The 23,349-nt window shown below is 37.9% G+C and overlaps 1 protein-coding gene across 2 annotated transcripts in view; it reads right to left on the bottom strand.

Annotated features, from left to right (window-relative positions):
- Positions 1 to 23,349, bottom strand: part of EMC8-9 (ER membrane protein complex subunit 8/9) — a 67,897-nt gene that overhangs the window by 5,746 nt on the left and 38,802 nt on the right. For both annotated transcript variants that reach the window (XM_090378621.1, XM_090378620.1), the window contains exons 3-4: positions 19,993 to 20,062; positions 7,945 to 8,039 (exon numbers count right to left, since the gene is read on the bottom strand). In XM_090378621.1, the coding sequence (XP_090234747.1) occupies positions 7,945 to 8,039; positions 19,993 to 20,062 (165 nt within the window). The remainder of the gene's footprint in view (positions 1 to 7,944; positions 8,040 to 19,992; positions 20,063 to 23,349) is intronic.

Here is a 23,349-nt window from a genome sequence, read left to right as displayed (position 1 = left end):
TATATGGAAAAAGAGGAAAGGAATGAAAGAAATCATGGTAAAAAGAAAAAAAAAACCATTAATAAAAAAAATATATAAATAAAAATTGAAAAGCATATTGTATGATGCACAATCCCTGGTGTTGTATATATCGTGTACATATACCGTATTTCCCCATGTATGAAACGCACCTTTTTTCGAAAAATTTGGGGTCTAAAAACTGGGTGTGTCTTATAGTGGTTGTAGATTTTTTTGTTACTTGCATTTCGTGCTTGTTGTCTTTGCGCTCATTGTTTTGCACTTGTTACTGGTATATTAGGTTACGCTTTGCCACGTTCTGCCCAGAAATGGCTCAGAAAATGTTTTCGTACAGTGCTGAATTCAAGTTAAAAGTGATCCAGTTTGCAAAAGTGAATGGAAATCGTGTTGCTGAACGTAAGTTTGGTCCTCCTCCATCTGAGAAAACAATCCAAGACTGGCTAGGGAAGAAGAAACCCTACTGAAAACGCCACAGCAGAAGAAGGCCCTGAGAGGCAAGTCAGCAAAATGGCCTGATTTAGAGAATGAATTGAAGAGCAAAGAGCAATTGGAATTACTGTGTCCACAAAGATGGTTCAGCATGAGGCAAGAAGAATTGCTGATGAAAAAGAAGTTACTGATTTCAAAGGAGGACACAATTGGTGCTTCAGGTTCATGAAATGGAATGGACTAAGCATGCGTACACGCACCAGACTTGCCCAAAAGGTGCCTGAAAGCTATGAGCAGAAGGTCCTTGAATTTCATCGTTTTGTCATTCAATGTCGGAAGACACATCAGTTTGAGTTGGGACAGATTGCAAATATGGACAAAGTCCCCCTTCAATTTGATGTCCCAAGTAACAGAATTGTTGATAAGAAGGGGGTGAAAACTGTAACTGTGAAGACAAGTGGACATGAAAAGAGCCATTATACAGTTGTTCTAGATTGTTGTGCCGACGGAACCAAGCTGCCTCCTATGCTGATTTTCAAACGCAAAACAATGCCAAAAGAAGACATTCCTCGAGGAGTGATTGTCCACGTTCAAGACAAGGGTTGGATGGATCAGGATGGGATGAAGATCTGGTTTGAGAAAGTTTGGAGCAGGAGACCAGGTGGACTCTTACGCAAACCTGCCCTATTGGCACTTGATCAGTTCAGGGCACACATAACAAAAAATACAAAGAAGATTGCTGCAGAGCAAAAAACAAAACTTGCCGTCATATCTGGAAGGCTTGACATCCCAGCTCCAACCATTTGATGTAAGCATTAACAAACCCTTCAAAGCTGCCATGAGAGACGAATGGAACCAATGGATGAAGTCTTCTGGGGACAATTTGACACAAGCAGGAAGAGTGAAGAAACTAACTATAGGAGAAGTTTGTACCTGGGTGAAAAGATTCTGGGATAATATCAAGATTGAGATCGTTGTCAAGTCATTTAAGAAGTGTGGCATTTCAAATGCCATAGAGGGAACTGAGGACGAGGCAATATATGAAGACAGTGATTCGTCATCAGACACAGATGAGGACAAGTTAATGGATGGGAGTTTTGACAGTGATGAGTTGTATGAATTTTATGATGAATAAAACTTGAGTTCAATAACTTTATGTAATACATTTTTTTTTTTCAAATTTCAGGCCCCAAAATTAAGGTGCATCTTATACATGGGGAAATACGGTATATAAAAAAGAATAAATGTGTACATATAAAATCCATGGTGATCTTCTGTGGCTAATACAAAATTTTCCACACAAGAAAATGATAACAAGGAATAATGCCAACTAATCACATTCTCAACTACATGGTAGAAGTGCAAGAATATTCAAAACCAACTAGAGGCAAGAATCTTCTAGACTTGATCAACACTCAAGAATTAGACAACACTAAAGGACAATAGGTAGAGAAACCTCGGGGGGGGGGGGGGGGGGGGGTGATCACAGATTTTTAAGTTGGCAATGAGGGAAAGAGACAGATTGCAAAACTTAAAGTCTTTCTACATAAGAGCACCATTTTGTTCACCTCACTATTCTTGTCGTTCTTCTCTGTACTCGTTCTGCTAGGAAGGATGTACTCATTCTAGCAACTCTACATTCTTCCTAAAATGAGGCTTCCAGACCTGTACACAGTATTCAAGGTTTGGTCTGAACATTGCCTTATACAAGGAGATAATCAACTCCTTACCCCTGATCACAACATTCCAGTATGTCTTTCACAAGACCGCATGACCTATTCTGGCAGCCTGTCTGCACTGCTCAGAAAACTCCATATTTGACTGCCCAATTAACCCCTAGGTCTCTTTCATTCTCCACTACCCCGAGTGTTGGTACATTTCTCTCGGGTTACTGCTACCCATATGCAGTACTTTGCATTTTATCATAGGCATATGATGCAAGAAAGCAAGCTTATGCAGCATCAGTCAACACAAAAAAAAAAAAAAAAAAAAAACTCTCCCATTTCACCCCTCCATTCGATCCAAATACCTGTCCAGCTCAGCCTTAAATTTATTTAGGCTGTCAACTTCCACAACAAAGGATGGAAGTCTGTTCCACCAACCAACTACCTGCTGCTAAAGGCAAACTTCTGCCCATCTATCCTGGCATAAATTTGAATTTATGCCATCTCAGGTGATTATTCTGAACAAGAGGAAGAATCTCATCAGCATTGAGCATGCTCAACCATTCAAGGCTTTGCACATCTCAATCAGATCACCTCGCAGATGCCTAGTCTCCAGACACTGTAATTTGCAAAACTTAAGCCTTTCTTCGTAACAGCACCCCTTTGTTCCATTCACTAATCTTGTTGCCCTTCTCTGTATTCATTCCACCAGCTCTACATCCTTCTTAAAATGAGGCCACCAGACCTGTATACAGTACTCAAGGTGTGGCCTGACCCTATACAAGGGGATAATCACCTCCTTATCCCTGTTAGAAAAATTCCTGTATACCATTGACAAGACACCATGAGCTACTCTTGCAGACAGTCTGCGCCGCTCAAAAAACTTCAGATCTGCCTGCAAAATTACCCCCAGGTCCTTTTCGTTCTCTATCACTGTCAGTGTAGTACCACAGAGTTGATACGTTACTCTGGGGTTACTGCTTCCCATATGTACTACTCTACATTTGTCAATGTTAAACTTCATTTGCCACCTCTCAGTCCATCTACTCAACTTTTCTAGATCCTGTTACAGCAGCATATTGTCATTAGTGTCCTTAACAACCCTGCCAACCTTTGTATCATCTGCGAACTTGGACATTAAGCTTGACATACCATCATCAATATCATTTATAAATACAGAAAACAACAATGGACCCAACACTGAACCCTCAGGGGCTCCACTAATAATATTAGTCCACGATGAGCAATCCATTGATTACCACTCTCTGTCTTCTCCCACTCAACCATCCCTTTATACATAGCAGCAATTTGCCTCCAATGCCACACTGCTCCAATTTGTTCAGCAGTCTTCCATGTGCAACAGTATCAAAAGCATTTCTAAGATCCAAATATATGATATCAAAGTTATTGCCTACATCCAGTTTCTTTGTGACCACATCATAGTATCCAATCAAATTGATCAGGCAAGACTTTCCCTTAACAAAACCATGCTGTGTCCGAGCTATAACTGAAGTCTTGTCTAGATGATCCCGCAGTGCTTTTTTAACCAGTGCCTCCATTAATTTTCCTGAAACAGAAGTTAAACTAACAGGTCTATAATTACTTGTGTTGCTCTTTGATCCTCCTTTGTGAATTGTGGTCACATTTGCACATCTCCAGTCCATGGGGACTTCCCCTGAGTCCAAGGATGCTCTCATAATAATGGCTAATGGTTTCCTTAATTCCTTTGCCACCTCCTTTAATATAACTGGATAGATCCCATTCACCCCAGGGGCCTTTTTATGTTTAACTTCAACGATTTCTCCTCCACTTTGCTATTAGTTATTACAAAATCATTTAACTCCCTGTTAGAGTTTGATAAACATCTGGCCCTCTCCACCTTGAATAACTCCTCATGTATGAATGTAGATGCAAAATACTCATTTAGATTGGCAGCTATCTGAGAATGATCATCTACAGTCAAACCATTGATATCAAGTGGACCAATCTGATTCATCCCCTTCCTTTTTAGTTTATATAAATAAAGAAGTCTGCTGATTTTCTTTGCATCCACTGCCAAAGATTTCTCATAATCTGCCTTGGCTTGCCCAACCTCCTTTGTGACTTGATCACAGAGTAGCTTATATATATTACAGGCTTTTGTGTCACCTGATAATTTACATGCATCCCATGCATTTTTCTTCTCTGTCACGAGTCTCATTAGTCCATCTGACATCCATCTGGACCTAAACCAAGAACAGTATTTCTTAGTTGGAACAGAAAGCCAAGTAGCTTCCAAGGTTACTTCCTTGAATGCTTCCCATTTAGAATTTGCTGTTGGTAACATCACCAGTTGGTCTTCCTGTATAGAAAGCAAAAACCCATTGCTTTAACCCTGATGGTAATTACATCTTTATGTAAATCCGACATCAGTACACTGTGATCACTGTCACCTAGTGGTACCTTTATCTGTAAATTCTTAATGCACAAATAATCACTGCTGATAATCAGATCAAGAGAGTTACTCCCTCTTGTTGTCTCTCTAACATGCTGCTGCTGTAGAAAACAATCATCCAATAAATCCACAAAAGCCTTGCTAGTATGCGAGTGACCATCCTACAAGTTCCAGTCTATATCTGGGAAGTTAAAATCCCCCCATTATAAGACACTTGATTTACTGGCCCACTCTATTTCTATGTATAATTGTTAATTGTACTCAACAGAGTCACTGGGCCTATAACAAACTCCTACTCTCATCATTGCTTTCCCATTACTTATTGTTATTGTTGTTATTTGGTTTTTAGGGGCATTAGCAACTAAGGCCATATTGCTCTGGGGATATGCGGTGGTCATTCCCTGACCTTTCTGCATCTTCCGTATTTGTTGGTCATAAGCTTGAACCCCAGTATAATCAAGAACCGTGTGCTACGCACTGCTGCTCCTGCCCACCTCCCATTGCTTATGTCACACTAAACTGACTCAACATTACAATGTCCACCCATGTGAACTGGATGCACTTTCTTAGATTTTACGTGTTTCTTAACTAACAGCATAACCCCTCCTCCCTCCCTTCCTATCGTGTCTATCCTTTCTGCACACATTGTACTCCCCAAATTCCAATTCTGCATTCCTTATATGTGTGTGGCACCACGTCTCTGATATGCCAACAATATCCACCTTTGATGTCTTGACTAGCACTTCAAATTCATCAAATTTATTTACTCTACTGCTAGCATTGGTATACATATACCTGTTCTTACTCTTAGTTACTCTAACACAGCCCATGTATTTACTTGTTTCATAACTCCCAGCAGTTCCTGAAATCCCCAGCAACTTGCTTTCTGGGCTGCTGCTCATTCCAATAGAAGCAGTGCAAGAATCATTTCCACCTCTGACTCGGCTACTGTTAATCTATTAGTCTGTGAATACCCCCCCCAAGCTAGCAGTTTTCTAACCCATCTAACATTGCCTGGATAGCATCAGTAAATATCCTTGCACCCTTTCTATTTAAATGTATCCCATCCCTGTAGAAGCAATCTATCCTGTTAACAAGCACAGACCATGCTGAAAAAAAAATTCTACCCCATGAGCCTTGCACAATCTCTCCAGTGCCGAACTGAGTGACAAGGCTCTAATTATATACTTCCTCCTATTCTGTCTGGGCAGGACTGCAGACACTTTCAAATTTAACCCACAACTTTTTTTTCAACACTGACCTGTACTTAAGTAAATCCGCAGGTCTCCTACACTTAATGCCATTAGCACCTACGTGTACAACGATATCACCCTTTGTGCCCTTAAAAGATGATATCTGATAACTTTTGCCACTGGAAGGCAGACATACCCTGCTCTTATTCCACCTATCCTTTTTGCACAATATATTTCCCGTTTCCCTGACAATTGAGTCACTGACAATAACTAGCTCCTGTGGGACCAGTACATTCTGATCTGAAGATTGATGCTGTGTTGTCTGGTGCCCAAGAGTGAGTGCTGGCATTGAGTTGGGCAGTTGAGAGCTTGATGGGTCCCCCAATTTAATTCCTTCGAGAACACCTACCCGACTCTTCAAACTCTTATAGATGCCCATCAGAACACCGAGTTGGTGCCTAATTTCACACACAAAGACATTGTCCATTGGTTAGATCATGTTCTGTTCGAGAAAGGTCTGCAAACATGTCACATTTTGCACATTTTTTTAGACTGTGATGTGTTGGAGAATCATCCCCTTCAGTTTTACCCCAAACCACAGCACTTTTGCATAACAAATGTGGAGAAAATCATAGATAATCAGCTGAACAAGCAATCCACATAAACAAACCTTTAGAGACATAAGATCTTCATAGCAAGTAGAAATTGTGCCAGTGAAACTGATACTATGATAATGCCAATACTCCAATTACAGAAGGGCATTTGTTAGAAAAAAATGAAGCCTAAAGGCAGTGAGGCTCTGGAATTGTTTCCATATATCCATTAATTTTGAGGAAGCTGGCAAGAGTGTGAACTGAACATCAGATTAATTAAGAGAAGGAAATGGAGGTTATTTCCAATTTAGAGAGGCTCTGACACTGTATTCCTTTACTATAGATACATACAGGGTGTATGTATATATAGTCAAAAATACACGGCAAAACTTCAGGAATGAGTTCCTCATATGTAGACAATAAAAATATTTTATATCAACATAGTTCCGGAAATGCTTAGTTCCCGAGTTATTAACTGGAATGTCTTATTTCCCGCAGATGGTTTCCTTCATCACAAGGTACTGACAGAATTTGGTGGTTTTACATTCTGACCATGTACTCAAATCAGGAGCAAGCGGATATGCACTTTATGTATGGTTTGGCAGACGGCAATGCTCTGGAGGCTCTTCGTTTGTACCACGAAAGGTTCCCAGAACAAAGATTTGCAGGCAGGAAAATGTTTAAAGGTATCCATCGCTGCCTTTGTGAACGTGGGACCTTTACACCTCGTGGTGCTGACAGAGGACAACCAAGATCTACAACTCCTGAAGTAGAGGGTGTACCAACTGCCTGGCCTCCACGCTCACTGATTTAAACCCACTAGATTTCTTCTTGTGGGGCCATTTAAAGTCATTAGTGTATTCAACTCCAGTTGTTATTTGGTTTTTAGGAGCATTAGCAACTAAGGCCATATTGCTCCGGGGATATGCGGTGGTCATTCCCTTACCTTTCTGCACCCTTCGTATTTGGTGGTCACGGGATCGAACCCCGGTCTAATCAAGAAGTGTGTGTTATGCACTGCTGCTCCTGCCCACCTGGCTACGGAAGCACTCGACTCCGGTAGCTAATGTCAAAACTCTCCGCAATCGAATGGTGACAGGTTGTAAGACAATATGAAACATGCCAGGAATTTGGCATTGTCTTTGCAAGTCCATGAGACTTCGATGTGAGGCCTGTATTCAGGCAGAAGGTGGACATTTTTAACAATTACTATAAGGTGATGTGAACAGTTAAGTGTCACAGACAGACCTTCAAAACTCGGAAACCAAGCATTTCCGGAACTATGTTGATATAAAATATTTGTATTGTCTACATATGAGGAACTCATTCCTGAAGTTATGCCTTGTATTTTTGAGACACCCTGTATATTATCTATAGCTTGATGATCAATATGCTCTTTTATGAACCTTTTACACAGAAATGTATTCATTTCCACCTTCCCCGTTTTTATAAAAATCACAATTTATAAAGAAACTAATAAATACAGAAGAAATATTATGACATGTAATTAAATATTTTCTATTTATTCGCTAATGTACAAATTGACTAAATTGTGAAACCAAAAATAAATAAAATAATTTAAAAATTCTTGAATCATATTAAAATTACATTACCTGTTCTTATCTTTCAGTTTCCATTTGTTATCATGACACTGATATAGCTGGAAGGCCACTTCAGTACAATCCAAAGAAAGTTTCTGGTTCTCAACCTGTTTAATAATAAAATATTTCATTACAAGAATGTGAACAAGTAAATAACAAATTTTATTTTTAAAAGTCAAATTTGCGAATTATAAAACTCAAACTATTTTCTACAAAAGTCTAAGTTTCTACACAAAATATAAAACAACTAGCTAAAACCTCTAAAACCTTCAAATAAGTCACTGAACATAACCTTTATAACCAAATATTTTGCTGGATTTAGGCTTTTTGTTTTGCTATAGACTAGATATATTATGCGGTGAAGAATATTTTAAATCTGCATACATTAAGCAAATTAGAAGACAAGAGCTGATTAAAGAAGTTTACTGAAGATACATGTAATTAACACTTCATAATAAAAATTTCTATGTATCCACATTTTTGAAAAGACATTCCAGTTAATCCAATTTAAAATAACATTTGATGTTATTTTTTTTATAGTCCTGAATGCATTTGATGCTGAGCATAAATACACCTGGCACATCTTGAGATTGAATATGTTGAAAAGTAAAACTCTGTTAAAGCAACTTTGGAAGTAGGGAGAACTCTGCTATAATATCACAACAAAGTCAGTTAAAAAATTTCTATATAAATTTCACCATTTTATCTTGCTTACAATGTTATTTCAAAATTGAATACCTCAGCATTAACATCACACTTTCCAGCAAACTGAACTGCAATACATACGAGGGCTGCTCAATAAAGAATGATCCTAATTTTTCATGAAAAACTGTGCTGCTTGCTATATCTAGCTGAGCTGTGGAATTGAAGACCAAATCAAGCTGATTCATATAGCAACTGCATAGTTGACTCGTCTACAGGGTGACCTACAGTGTGACCTTAGCGATTGCTCAAGTTTATGCCTGTTCAGTTTTGCCTATGCAAAAATGGACGTGACACACAAGGAACAGTATGCTGCTCTCAAATTTTGTTTGTCTCAAGAAAACATCAGCTGAAGCTTTTGAAATGTTAAAAGAAGCTTATGGTGAATCTATGCTTCAATATAGCACAACTCACAGGAGGTTTAGAATGTTTAAAGATTAATGTGATTCAATCACAAAAATTAGCAGTTCCTGGAGCTCCAACCACTGCTGTCACCACAGAAACCAGAAACTCTGCTGCTTAATCGTGAGAGATTGTAGTATAACAGTAAGGCAATCGGCAGAGATGTTGAGAATATTATTAACCATATGGTGCAAGGAAGCCTGATGCTTATGCTGTACCACCAGCCAAAAAAAAAATTCCCGAGAGAGAGAGAGAGAGAGAGAGAGAGAGAGAGAGAGAGAGAAAAATCACCAAAAAAGATGATATCCAGCTCACGGAAGAGCTGTATTCTGCATGGCCATTTGCATATGACATGTTTGTGCACACTGGGTTTCAAGACCACTTACACCTGAGCAACAGAAAGTTCACATGAAGGTTTATGCAACAGATGTTTACTGAAGACGGTGAGGTTCTGCACAAGATAACAGTGGATGAGACATGGCTTCATCATTTGGACCCAGAGAGTAATCAACAAAGCTCTGTTTGGAAGTCTCTGTCATGGCCAACAGCAATAAAATAAAAATTAGTGGCTTCTGCAGGAAAGGATATGGTCATCTCTTTTTTTTTTTTTTTTTTTAGGAATGGTTTACCAGCATGTTGTGCTACATCATATGACTTACAGGACCTTACTACAGAACTATACTGCACACTTTGCAGGAACACATTTGTCACAAAAGACTACAACTGCATGCAGGTAGGTGGATGTGCATCATGGCATTGCAAGACCTCACATTGCTCATACTGTTATTCAAGTATTTAGCCATCATTAATGTCTCATTTGCCCTAAAAAAAAATCCCCATGTGATTTATTTTTTTTTATTAAGTTAAAGAAGCAGTTAGATGAATTGTAGGATTCCTTAAGGTACCAATTTAATTGACTTAATAAATGGTAGCAATATAGCTTAATTTTTAGTACTCACCTTAATATAAACTGCAGTTGGATTTAGAATAAGTGGAGTGGGAATTAGCTAAAATTGAGGTTAATATGGGGAGCTTAATTGTTTTGAAAGGAATTAAAATGCGCTCAAGGAAATAGAAGTGCACGTCTTCATCCTTGGTTGTCATGAAATAAATTGAAAAAATTGGAACTTGAGAATGTAATCACAGAGACCAATAGCTGTAACGATTGCCTTGCCTTCGTATTAACGTCTTCAGTTGGTAATAGTGAAGAAGAGAGAGCGCGTGAATATAAAGAACTCTAAGTTCCCGTGATGCTCGTTGATGCATGCATTCTGATGCAGATACATACAAACCAGATAACACACATAATATCACCAAACATAAAAACAGACTTGATATTATTTTAAGAAATCTAAGGACAAATAAAGAAATCAACCTACATACCTTACAATGATATTATGATATTAAGACTAATGATATTAAGAGTAGGAGACCAGCGGAATTACTTAACAAGTACAGGTCACTGTTGAAAAAAAGCCGTGAAGTAGGGTTGAATTTGAAAGTGTCTGCAATTTTGCCCAGACACGATAGGAGGGAGTATATGATGAGAGCCTTGTCGATCAATTCGGCCCTGGAAAGATTGTGCAAGGCGCAAGGGGTAGAATTTTTTTCAGCCTGGAATGTACTTGTTAACAGGAGAGATTGCTTCTACAGGGATGGGATACACTTAAATAGAAAGGGTGCAAGAATATTTGCTGATGCTATCGAGGCAGTGTTAGGTGGGTCGGAAAACTGCTAGCTTGGGGGGAGACAAAGACTAATGGATTAACAGTAGCCACTGGCAGAGGTGAAAGAGATTCTTGCACTGCTTCTATTGGAATGAGCAGAAGCCTGAAAAACAAGATGCAGGATATTTCAGAGACTGCTGGAAGTCATTGTGATACAAGTAAACACATGGGTTGTGTTAGGGTAGCTAAGAATAGAAACAGGTGCATGTATACTTGCGTGTACACCAATGCTAGGAGTTTAGTAAATAAATTTGATGAATTTGAGGTATTGCTCAAAACATCAAAGGCAGATATTGTTGGGATATCAGAGACGTGGTGTCACACAGATATAAGGAATGCAGAACTGGAATTTGGGGAGTACAATGTGTATAGAAAGGATATACAGGACAGGAGGAGAGGAGGGGTTATGCTATTAGTTAAAAAACACATAAAATCCAAGGAAGTGAAGCCAGTCGACATTGATGGACAGGGCAGTGTCGAGTCAGTTTGGTGTGACATAAGCATAGGTAAATCAAAATTGAGAGTAGGAGTGTGCTATAGGCCTAATGACTCTGATGAGTATAATAAGATACTGTACAGGGAAATAGAATGGGCCAGTAAATCAGAGAGTCTTATAATGGGGGATTTTAATTTCCCAGATACTGACTGGAATTTGTGGGTTGGTCACTCACACAGTAGCAGGGCTTTTGTGGATTTATTGGATGATTGTTTTCTACACCAGCATGTTCGGGAGGCAACTAGAGGGAGTAATACTCTTGATCTGATTATCAGTAGTGATTCTTCATGCATTAGGAATCTGCAGATAAAGGAACCACTGGGTGGCAGTGATCACAGTGTGCTGAAGTGGGATTTACTCAAGGAGGTAATACCATCAGAGGTAAAGGGAAGGGCTTTTGCTTTCGTAAAGGCGACTATGATGGTCTGAGACAGTATTTAAATTCTATACAGTGGGACCAACTGATGGTGTTACCAACAGCAAATTCAAAATGGGAAGCATTCAAGGAACTAATCTTGGAAGCTACCAGGCTTTACATACCAACCAAGAAATATTGTTCAAGGTTCAGGCCTAAATGGTTGTCAGATGAACTAAAGAGACATATGGCAGAGAAGAAAAATGCATGGGATACATACAAATTAATGGGTGACATGGAAGCCTATGATAGATATAAGTTGGTCTGTAACCAAGTCACAAAGGAGATTAGGCAGGCAAAGGCAGATTATGAGAAATCCTTGGCAAAGGACGCAAAGAAAAACAGAAAAGAGTTCTTTACCTATTTAAACTCAAGAAGGAAAGGGATGAATCAGATTGGTCCACTGGATGTTGATGGTTCAACAGTTGAGGATCGAGCTCAGGTGGCTAACAATCTAAACGAGTATTTTGCATCTACATTCACACATGAGGAGTTATTCAGGAAGGGGAATGTCGTAGGTGAAGTAAACATTGGCAGTGAGCAAGATTATTTTCTAATAACTGAGAGGAAAGTGGAGGAGAAATTGTTGAGGATCAACATAAAAAAGGCACCCGGGGTGGATGGGATCTATCCAGTTATATTAAAGGAGGCAGCAAAGGAAGTAAGCAAACCCCTAGCCATAATTATGAGAGCTTCTTTGGACTCAGGGGAGGTACCCATGGGCTGGAGATGTGCAAATGTAACCCCAATTCACAAAGGAGGATCAAAGGCTGACACAAGTAATTATAGACCTGTTAGTTTAACTTCGGTTCCAGGAAAATTAATGGAGGCACTGGTTAAAGAAGCACTGCAGGATCATCTGGACAAGAATTCAGTTATAGCTCAGACACAGCATGGTTTTGTTAAGGGCAGGTCTTGTCTGACCAATTTGATTGGATACTATGATGTAGTCACAAAAGAACTGGATGCAGGGAATAACTTTGATATTATATATTTGGATCTTAGAAAGGCTTTTGATACTGTTGCGCATGGAAGACTGCTGCACAAATTGGAGAAGTGTGGCATTGGAGGCAAATTGCTGCTATGGATAAAGGGATGGTTGAGTGGCAGAAGACAGAGAGTGGTAATCAATGGACACTGCTCAACGTGGACTAATGTTATTAGTGGAGTTCCTCAGGGTTCAGTGTTGGGGTCCATTGTTGTTTTCTGTATTTATAAATGATATTGATGATGGTGTATCAAGCTTAATGTCCAAGTTTGCAGACGATACCAAGGTTGGCAGGGTTGTTAAGGACACAACTGATACTATGCTGCTGCAACAGGATCTGGAAAGGTTGAGCAGATGGGCTGAGAGGTGGCAAATGAAGTTTAACATTGACAAATGTAAAGTACTACATATGGGAAACAGTAACCCCAGATCAACGTATCAACTCTGTGGTACTACGCTGACAGTGGTAGAGAATGAAAAGGACCTGGGGGTAATTGTGCAGGCAGATATGAAGTTCTCTGAGCAGTGCAGATGAGCTGCAAGAGTAGCTCATGGTGTCTTGTCAATGATATACAGGAATTTTTCTAGCAGGGACAGGGATGTGATTATTCCCTTGTATAAGGCATTGGTCAGGCCACACCTTGAGTACTGTATACAGGTCTGGAGGCCTCATTTCAAGAAGGATGTAGAGCTGCTGGAACGAGTACAGAGAAGGGCAACAAGATTAGTGAATGGAACAAAGGGTTGCTCTTAGGAAGAAAGGCTTAAGTTTTGCAAATTACAGAGCCTGGAGACTAGGTATCGGCGAGGTGATCTGATAGAGGTGTCTAAGGCTTTGAATGGCTTGAGCATGCTCAATGCCGATGGGATTCTTCCTCTTGCTCAGAATAATCACCTGAGAGGGCATAAATTCAAATTGAGGAAGGACGGATGTCGGATAGATGTGCGGAAATTTGCCTTTAGCCAGCGGGCAGTTGGTTTGTGGAATAGACTCCCATCGCTTATTGTTGAAGTTGATAGCCTAAATAAATTTAAGGTTCAGCTGGACAGGTATTTCGAACGAACGGAGGGGTGAAATGGGAGTAGTGGTTGTTTTTTTTTTTTTTTTTTTTTTGGCTGATGCTGAATAAGCTTGCTTTCTTGCATCATATGCCTCTACTAATGCTAATGCTACAACAAATCGGCATACGAAACAACATCCTTCTGCATATGTTTGGAATTACCAAACTACATAAACCCAACCACCCACTAAGACCAATAATCTCATTTAATAAATCAGCTTTTGCCAACCTTTCTTCCTTTCTAGTTAAAATTATTTCCCCCCCTCACACAATTTTCTAAATTTAGAGTTAACAATACCATCCAAGCATTCGAGAAAATAAATCCTATTATTATTTCCAACACAGATATTTTAGCATCCTTTGATGTAGTTTCCTTATATACCAATGTACATCTACCAACTGCTTTACAAGCCCTACGCGAATTTCTAACCAATGATAACACCCTAATTAATCGCACCTCCCTTTCAATCAATAGTATACTAGAACTCACCTCCTTTCTATTAGACACTAGACACTTCCGTTTCAACAACCAAATTTCAACAACAAATATTTGGTTTACCCATGGGACTGGGGATCTCAGCCCCTCTATCTGAAATATACTTAGCCTCCATAGAAAATAAAATCTTACAACCTTACCCTGCAGAATTAAAATTATACACGCGTTTGCCGATGACATTCTTATAATTAGTAATAAAACTTTAATTGACAGCCTTCTTACTAAATTTAATTCTTTTCACGATAGATTAAAGTATACCCTTGAATTAGAAGAAAACGGACAATTAAATTTTCTTAACCTAACTATATATAAATCCAATACTAATCTCAGAACTAAGATCTTTAGGAAAAATACCCACACTGGGAAATACTTACATTATGAATCACATCATCCCTTTAATACCAAAAAAGCAGTCTTATACAATCAAATATACAATGCCATCAAATATAGTACCACGCAGAATGACCTATTTAATGAATTACAATATCTCACAGAAAAATTTACATCCAGGAAATACCCCTTACAGTTGATTCAAAAAACAATTTCTAATGTTCAAAATATCAATAAACCACCCAAATATAACATACACAACAACACATGCATAGTTCTTCCTTATCATAGTGACCTTGCTAGACAGTTCCGGCGAATTTTTAAAAATACTGATATTACACTCACATTTTCTACATACAAGAAATTAGGATCCATGTTCAACTCTTATAAAGAAACCTACAAATACCAAATCAGTCATATAAGAACAATATAGTATATTTAATAAAATGCCAACAAAAATGTAATGCATGTTATATCAGAAGCACCACTTCAAAATACGGCTCTACAACAACATCAAACACACGAGCATACTACCATTATAATAGTTTCGGAACCGGACAATCAAATACAGAACTCACGTTACATGTACAATCCCATAACCACACCCCTCTAGTACATTCAGCAGTTCCCAGTATTAAATTAAAATCCAGTTTCAGAATTTACCAGTATGAAGCCCTAATCATAGAAAGGTTCCCACATCATTCTAAATTTAATGTGTTACACGAAGAACTACCATATAATCTATCAATATATAATATAATCTCATGCACCTGAGATTCCCACATGCATCAAAGAGCATCACGGGAACTTCGAGTTCTTTATATTCACGCGCTCTCTTTTCTTCACTATTACCAACTGAAGACGTTAATACGAAAGCCAATCATTACGGCTATTGGTCTCTGTGATTACATTCTCAAGTTCCAATTTTTTCAATTTATTTCATGACAACCAAGGATGAAGACGTGCAATTCTATTTCCATTCAAAACAATTAAGCTCACCCATATTAACCTCAATTTTAGCTAATTCCCACTCCACTTATTCTAAATCCAACTGCAGTTTATATTAAGGTGAGTACTAAAAATTAAGCTATTGCTACCATTTATTAAGTTAAAGAAGCAGCTAAGAGGAAAATTTTTCCTGTCAGTCAGAAGTCAATCAGCTGCTCTTGACATCTCAAAGGCTTTCGATCGTGTTTGGCATAAACATCTTCTAAACAAGTTTCAATCTTATGGTTTGCCAACTGTTTTTTGTAATTGGTTATCCAGTTTTCTCTCTGACTGCTTGCTGAATGTGAGGGTAGATGGCTCTCTGTCTTTAACTTCTCCTCTAATGTTGGTGTCCCCAAGGTTCAGTTCTTTCCCCCCACTCTTTTCCTTTTGTATATTAATAACCTTCTTCCACTGACTGGAAATGCTATCCAGAGTTTTGCCGATGATAGCACATTGCATTTCACTTTTCAGTTTGAGAAATTTTGCCCTGCTCAATCAGCTTCAACTTCTGGAATATCTGCTACCAATTCCTTAAATGCTGATTTTCAGGTAATTCTCCAGTGGGGAAAAGACAACTTAGTTGATTTCAACCCTTCTAAAACTCAATCTTGTCTTATATCTCGCAAAAAGGATTCTTCTGCTCCTATGCTTATCTTTGTTGACACTCCGATTTCTAGGTAATATGATATATCTCTTTTGGGGATTACGCTGCCTTCTAATCTCTCTTGGCACAAGCACATTACAAATATTGCTTTCTCTGCATCCAAAAAACTTGGGTTTCCCCTTTCGCTCTTGGCATTACTTTTCCTTCCAAACAGCTGTTCACTCTGTACAAATCGCAAATCTGCCTTACCATGGAATATTGTTCCCACATCTGGGGCAGTGCCCCCAAAACATCTCTCAGGCTTCTAGATTCCATTCAGAAGAGGGCAGTTAGGTTAATTAATGATTCATCCCTAACAGAGTCTCTCCACTCTCTGTCTCAGAGATGTACTGTTTCTGCTGCATGCCTTTTCTACAGATACTTCCATGGGCACTGTTCTTCTGAATTGGCTTTTATAATTCCTACTCTCTCTTTCAAAACAGTCCAAACAAGTGCCACCACCAGCCAACATCCATTTACTATCCAATTACAAACTCACAGAACCAATTTTTCATCATCCTCGTTTATTCATTCAATTGCCGTTTTCTGGAACAACTTTCCTTCATATGTATTTCCTGAAAATTAAGGTCTACAGAAGTTTAAGTCTAATGTCAACAAATATCTTCTTTCATCTTCTCCACTTTCAACCCAAGCACGGTACTAAGTACTATAGGTTCTAATACCTCTCGTGTTTGGGGTTTTCATAAAAAAAAAAAAAAAAAACATTAATTGTTAGAAACAATGATTGTAAAACTCATATGCTAATTAATATTCATTAGTACAATAATCACTATTGCAAAATTAAAACACAAGGAAGAGATAATTGTAACGCTGCTAAAAGTTAAATTTATTTATGCAAAAAGTCTGGAAATAAGCAATTATAGTTATTATTAGGAACTGTTCAAGTTTACGGAATGCTTATGAAGTTTTATTGACACCTTTAATGAGGCATTACAATAGATTAACCTGGATCTATATGGCGAGTGGATACCTAGATCAGATGACAAAAAGGAATGTGCCTAATTCCTTACAGGTGCTGTTTGTTTTCACTTTGTAAAATGTTCCCACAGAGAGGATCCTTGATTTTTTCAAAAAACCTTATCACCACCTTCTCTCTCTGCCTACTAGATAACCCTAGTCATATTCCAGTAATCCTTCAGATTTACTATGTATGATTAATTTTACTGTTCTTCTTTAATTTACATCCAGGTCTGTGAATCATGTTAAGATGGAAAATGACTGTTTTTTTTTTTACATTGAACAAAAACTCCAGTTCATTAATAAATATGAAAATGCTAAGGTATTAACTGTTATGCAACATCTCATAGATATGTAAACAAATTTGTGTTTTGTTACATTTATGACTTTTTCTTTTATTTGCAGATTATCTGGGACTCTGTGTGTGTGTGTGTGTCTAGAAAGCTACCTCCCTGAATTAAGTTTCAAATTTTTACAGAAACTATTAATAAAATATTCAGAGCTGCAGGGCTCAATAACTTCCACGATTTTTTAATATATTAAAAAGTAAGAGATTACCTCAATCTTTTTTGTGGAATGATTCCGGTCGATTCTCTCCCATATGTGGCGAATAAATAAGATGACAAAAGGTGAAAAAACGAATTTAATGAATTCCCCCACTCATAGAAATACGAACCAAATCCGATGCGCAATGGAATCAAAAGCCGAGAGCCCCAACCCAACACAAAACACATCAAACCACTGCAGCAAGACCATGAGTGCAAGAAGACATTGTGTCAGAATAAATAGTTAAAACTGCTTCCGATAATAAATAATTAAAATCACAATTAAAAACCATTAAAATCAAATGGATTTAAAGTTACGATTTGGATGAATACTCAAACAAAATGAACAGCTGTTTCCCTTCCTTCCTTAAGCAGACCATGCTTTTGGTTGATTGCCATGTTCACAGGATGGGAATACAGCGATCAACCGAAAATCGTGGTCTGCTTAGGGAAGGAAGGAAGGAAGGAAGGGAAACAGCTGTTCATTTCGTTTGAGTATTCATCCAAATCGTAACTTTAAATCCATTTGATTTTAATGGTTTTTAATTGTGATTTTAATTATTTATTATTGGAAGCAGTTTTAACTATTTATTCTGACACAATGTCTTCTCGCACTCATGGTCTTGCTGTGGTGGTTTGATGTGTTTCGGGGCCGAGTTGGGGCTCTCTGCTTTTGATTCCGTTGTGCATTGGATTTGGTTCGTATTTCTATGAGTGAGGGAATTCATTAAATTCATTTTTTCACCTTTTATCATCTTATTTATTCACCACATATGGGAGAGGATCGACTGGAATCATTCCACGAAAAAGATTGAGGTAATCTCTTACTTTTTAATATAGAAACTATTAATGTATCCCCTTAATCACACATAATATGATTCTGGTTGTGACTGGAGGGAACCCAACACAATGCTTACATAATTCAGTACCAAAAACTTAAAATCATTTTTAACATAGAAACAGTTTACATAATCCTGAACTGGAAGTCACACTTTAAGCCTTTCATGAGTGAGCTTCTGGACAATAAAGTAATTTTTGAGAAATTTGGAAAATTTGTGAAACTTGAAAAACTATGTATATAAATATATTTAAATATTTTTTCCTCTTATTTTCACTTCACAACTGAACAGGACAAAGATTTTATATTTCAAAATTAAATTAAAATCTAGAAAAAAAAGAAAAAAAAAGCTGTACATCTTCTTTGATGTTATAATATCCTGTCTTTATACACATATTACATGATCCAGTCTTATCAACTTCTGGATATAAATTCTGTTTCAAACATGCACCTTCCTATGGTTAGTTTCAAAATTATCATAAACATAAAACAGCTAATACAATGACAGCATGTCCCTGTAGTTTCAAGACAATCTGTATATATACAAATGTAATCTTTTGCTACTGTACTGAAACAACAACAACGTTCAAAAATTATATATATATATATATATATACACAAATCATTTCAGACCTTCCTTTAACTGTTGAAGATGATCCACTCCTCAAAGGAGGATAAAAAAAAAAAAAAAAAAAAAGTTAGTTTCTGAGAGTTATACCACCCCAGCCATGAACATGCCCCATCCTCTAACAAGAATATCATGCTAGCACCAATAGTCAAATGAAATAATTTACAAACTTACTGTACTGATTTTTGCATAACTGGTAAAAAGTTTGCAAATTATTTTTTTTGTAAAACAGAATTTCACTATATATTCTCATTTATTATAATCTAAAATAAAAATGGGCATTAACATTTTTACTAAGGATTAAGCCAGAGCATTAATCCTGCTATTCTATAGACAACAAATGGCAATGATAAGTTTGGTATGGCTACTGTTCTGTCAACAGTTAATGGTACAGAAAAGTGATTTATCACTAGAGTTCTGATTTTTTATTACAATTTGTGCTTTATAAGAAAAATGGTTTGGTGCATGCCATTTGACATCAAAAAGAGATGCACCAGAAAGACAACTAAGTGAAGAAGCAGAACTTAAATATATAAAGATAGCATCAACAATAATTATTGTTATAGCTATTAATAACAGTTATAAAACTCCAATTCATCATGAGACAGCAATTAAAGCATTTTCATTGAATGATCACAGCTAACAAACAGCAGCCTCCAGTTTTTAATACTAATTCACTAACACTACCAAATGGCTACCTCAATTTGAATGCTACCATTCTGGCAACAACAGTTTCAAGTCAATGGTGACAACCAATAAAACTGGTTCCACATGCAACCACAAAAGGAAATAAATTATCACTGAGTATAAACGATACTCACCATCACAAGACATGCATCACTGAAATTTTCATATATTCTTTCTGCTATCCTATTAGCTACAAAATCAGGGCTGTAAAAAGAAAAAAATAATATAATATTGATATATATACACACATGAACATTGTGTTCACAATTTATATTCAATTAAAATGTATTCACTGGACAATTTGCATTTTTTATTTTTTAAATTTTTTATGAAAACCCCAAACACAAAAGATATCAAAACCTATAGTACTTAGTACAGTGCATGGGTTGAAGGAGATAGGGAGGGAGGGGATGTCGGAAACTTTTCTCTGGTGACTAAACATGGGTCTCAAGCTTCAAATAAGCATCCTATGCAAATAGAGTTTCATAATTTAAGGAACTCTTTACAAAAAAAAAAGTATTATAATAGCTGTTCAAAAACCTTTAGCTTTAGCAAGGGTACATGATGCAAGAAAGCAAGCTTATATAGCATCAGCCAAACCCCCCCCTTATTTCACTCATCCCCTCACTCCAAATTTTGTCCAGTTCTGCCTTGAATCGATTTAAGCTATCAACTTCTACAACGACAGTTGGAAGTCTGTTCCAGCAAAAGCCAAACTTCTGCACATCTATCCTACAACCGCCTTTCCTCAATTTGAATTTATGCCCTCTCAGGAGATTATTCTGAGCAAGAGGGAGAATCGCATCAGCATTGAGCATGCTCAAACCATTCAAGGCTTTATACACCTCAATCAGATCACATCGCAGGAGTCTAGTTTCCAGACACTGTAATTTGCAAAACTTAAGCGTTTCTTCGTAAGAGCAACCCTTTGTTCCATTCACTAATATTGTTGCCCTTCTTTGTACTCGTTCCAACAGCTCTACATCCTTCTTGAAATGAGGCCTCCAGACCTGTATACAGTACTCAAGGTGTGGCCTGACCATTGCCTTATACAAGGGGATAATCACCTCCTTATCCCTGCTAGAAAAATTCTTGTATATCATTGGCAAGAAACCATGAACTCTTGCAGACCATCAGCACTGCTCAGAAAACTTCATATCTGCATGCACAATTACCCCAGGTTATTTTCATTCTCTACCACTGTCAGTGTGGTACCACAGAGTTGATACGTTACTCTGGGGTTACTGCTTCCCACATGTAGTACTTTACATTTGTCAATGTTAAATTTCATTTGCCACCTCTCAGCTCATCTGCTCAACTTTTCTAGATCCTGTTGCAGCAGTGTACTGTCATTAGTGTCATTAACAACCCTGCCAACCTTCGTATCGCCTGCAAACTTGGACATTAAGCCTGACATACCATCATCAATATCATTTATAAATACAGAAAACAACAATGGACCCAACACTGAACCCTGAGAGACTCCTCTAATAACATTAGTCCACGAAGAGCAGTGTGCATTGATTACCACTCTCTGTCTTCTCCCACTCAACCATCCCTTTATCCATAGCAGCAATTTGCCTCCAATGCCAAACTGCTTCAATTTGTGCAGCAGTCTTCCATGTGCAATAGAAACAAAGGCCTTTCTAAGATTCAAATACATGATATCAAAGTTATTCTTTGCATCCAGTTCCTTCGTGACTACATCATAGTATCCAATCAAATTAGTCAGACAAAACTTCCCCTAAACAAACCCATGCTGTGTCCGAGCTATAACTGAAGTCTTGTGTAGATGATCCTGAAATGCTTCTTTAACCAGTGCCTCATTAATTTCCCTGGAACAGAAGTTAAACTAACAGGTCTGTAATTACCTGTGTCTCCCGTTGGTCCTCCTTTGTTGATTGGGGTCACATTTGCACATCTCCAGTTCATAGGTACCTCCCCAGAGTCCAGTGAAGCTCTCATAATTATAACTAAGGGTTTGCTTACTTCCTTCGCTGCCTCCTTTAATATAACTGGATAGATTCCATCCACCCTGGGTGCCTTTCTTATGTTTATCTTCAACAATTTCTCCTCTACTTTACTGTCAGTTATTACAAGATTATCTAGCTTACTGCCAGAGTTGAATACACTTCTGGCATTCCCCTCCCTGAATAAATCCTCATGTGTGAATGTAGATGCAAAATATTCATTTAGTTTGTTAGCTACCTGAGCAGGATCAACAACTGAACCATCGATATCAAGTGGACCAATCTTATTCATCCCCCTTCCTTCTAGAGTTTACCTAAGTAAAGAACTCTTTGCTGTTTTTCTTTGTATCATTTGCCAAAGATTTCTCGTAATCTGCCTTTGCCTGCCTAACCTCCTTTGTAACTTGGTTACAGACCAGCTTATATATATCACAGGCTCCTGTGTCACATGTCTAATTAGTTCTTCTGACATCCATTTAGGCCTAAATCTTGAACAATATTTCTTTGTTGGTATGAAAAGCCTAGTAGCTTCCAAGATTAATTCTTTGAATGCTTCCCATTTTGAATTTGCTGTTGGTGACATCATCAGTTGGTCCCACCATGTAGAATTTAAATACTGTCTCAGACCACCGTAGTCATCTTTACGAAAGCAAAAATCCTTCCCTTTACCCTTGTGGTAGTTACCTCTTTGAGTAAATCCCACTTCAGCACACTTTGATCACTGCCATCTAGTGGTTCCTTTATCTACAGATTCTTGATGCATGAAGAATCACTACTGATAATCAGATCAAGAGTATTACTCCCTCTAGTTGCCTCCCAAACATGCTGCTGAGAAAACAATCATTCAGTAAATCAACAAAAGCCTTGCTAGTGCGTGAGTGACCAACACACAAATTCCCGTTAATCTCTGGGAAATTAAAATTCCCCATTATAAGACACTCTGATTTACAGGCGCACACTATTTCTCTGCACAATTCCTCATTATACTCATCAGATTCATTTGGCCTATAACACACACCTGCTCTCATTTTTATTTCCCAGTGCTTATGTCACACCAAACAGATTCAACATTGCATTGTCCACCAACATCAATTGGATGGACTTCCTTAGATTTTATGTGTTTCTTAACTAACAGCATAACCCCTCCTCCCTTTCTATCCTGTCTATCCTTTCTATACACATTGTAGTCCACAAATTCCAGATCTGACTTATGTCTTTTTTTTTTTTTTTTTTTTTATGAAAACCCCAAACACGAAAGGTATCAAAACCTATAGTACTTAGTACCGTGCATGGGTTGAAGGAGAAGTATGGGGGGAGGGGGATGCCGGAAACTTTGCTCTAGAGACTAAACATGGGTTTCACCACTTCAAGCCTCCAATAAGCAAAGTGGTGGTATTTCACTGGTTGATGAAAGTCATCTACCACCTGTGTGACACCATGTCTGTGATAGCCCAACAATATCTGCTTTTTTCCATTAAAGGCATAGAAACCACTAACGTGTTAAGCAAACCCTTAGCCATA

Source organism: Mastigoproctus giganteus, chromosome 7 (assembly GCF_048544385.1).
Source record: "Mastigoproctus giganteus isolate SK-2022 chromosome 7, ASM4854438v1, whole genome shotgun sequence".
In the NCBI taxonomy this organism is placed as follows: domain Eukaryota; kingdom Metazoa; phylum Arthropoda; class Arachnida; order Uropygi; family Thelyphonidae; genus Mastigoproctus; species Mastigoproctus giganteus.
This window is presented reverse-complemented; position numbering and strand designations above follow the sequence as displayed.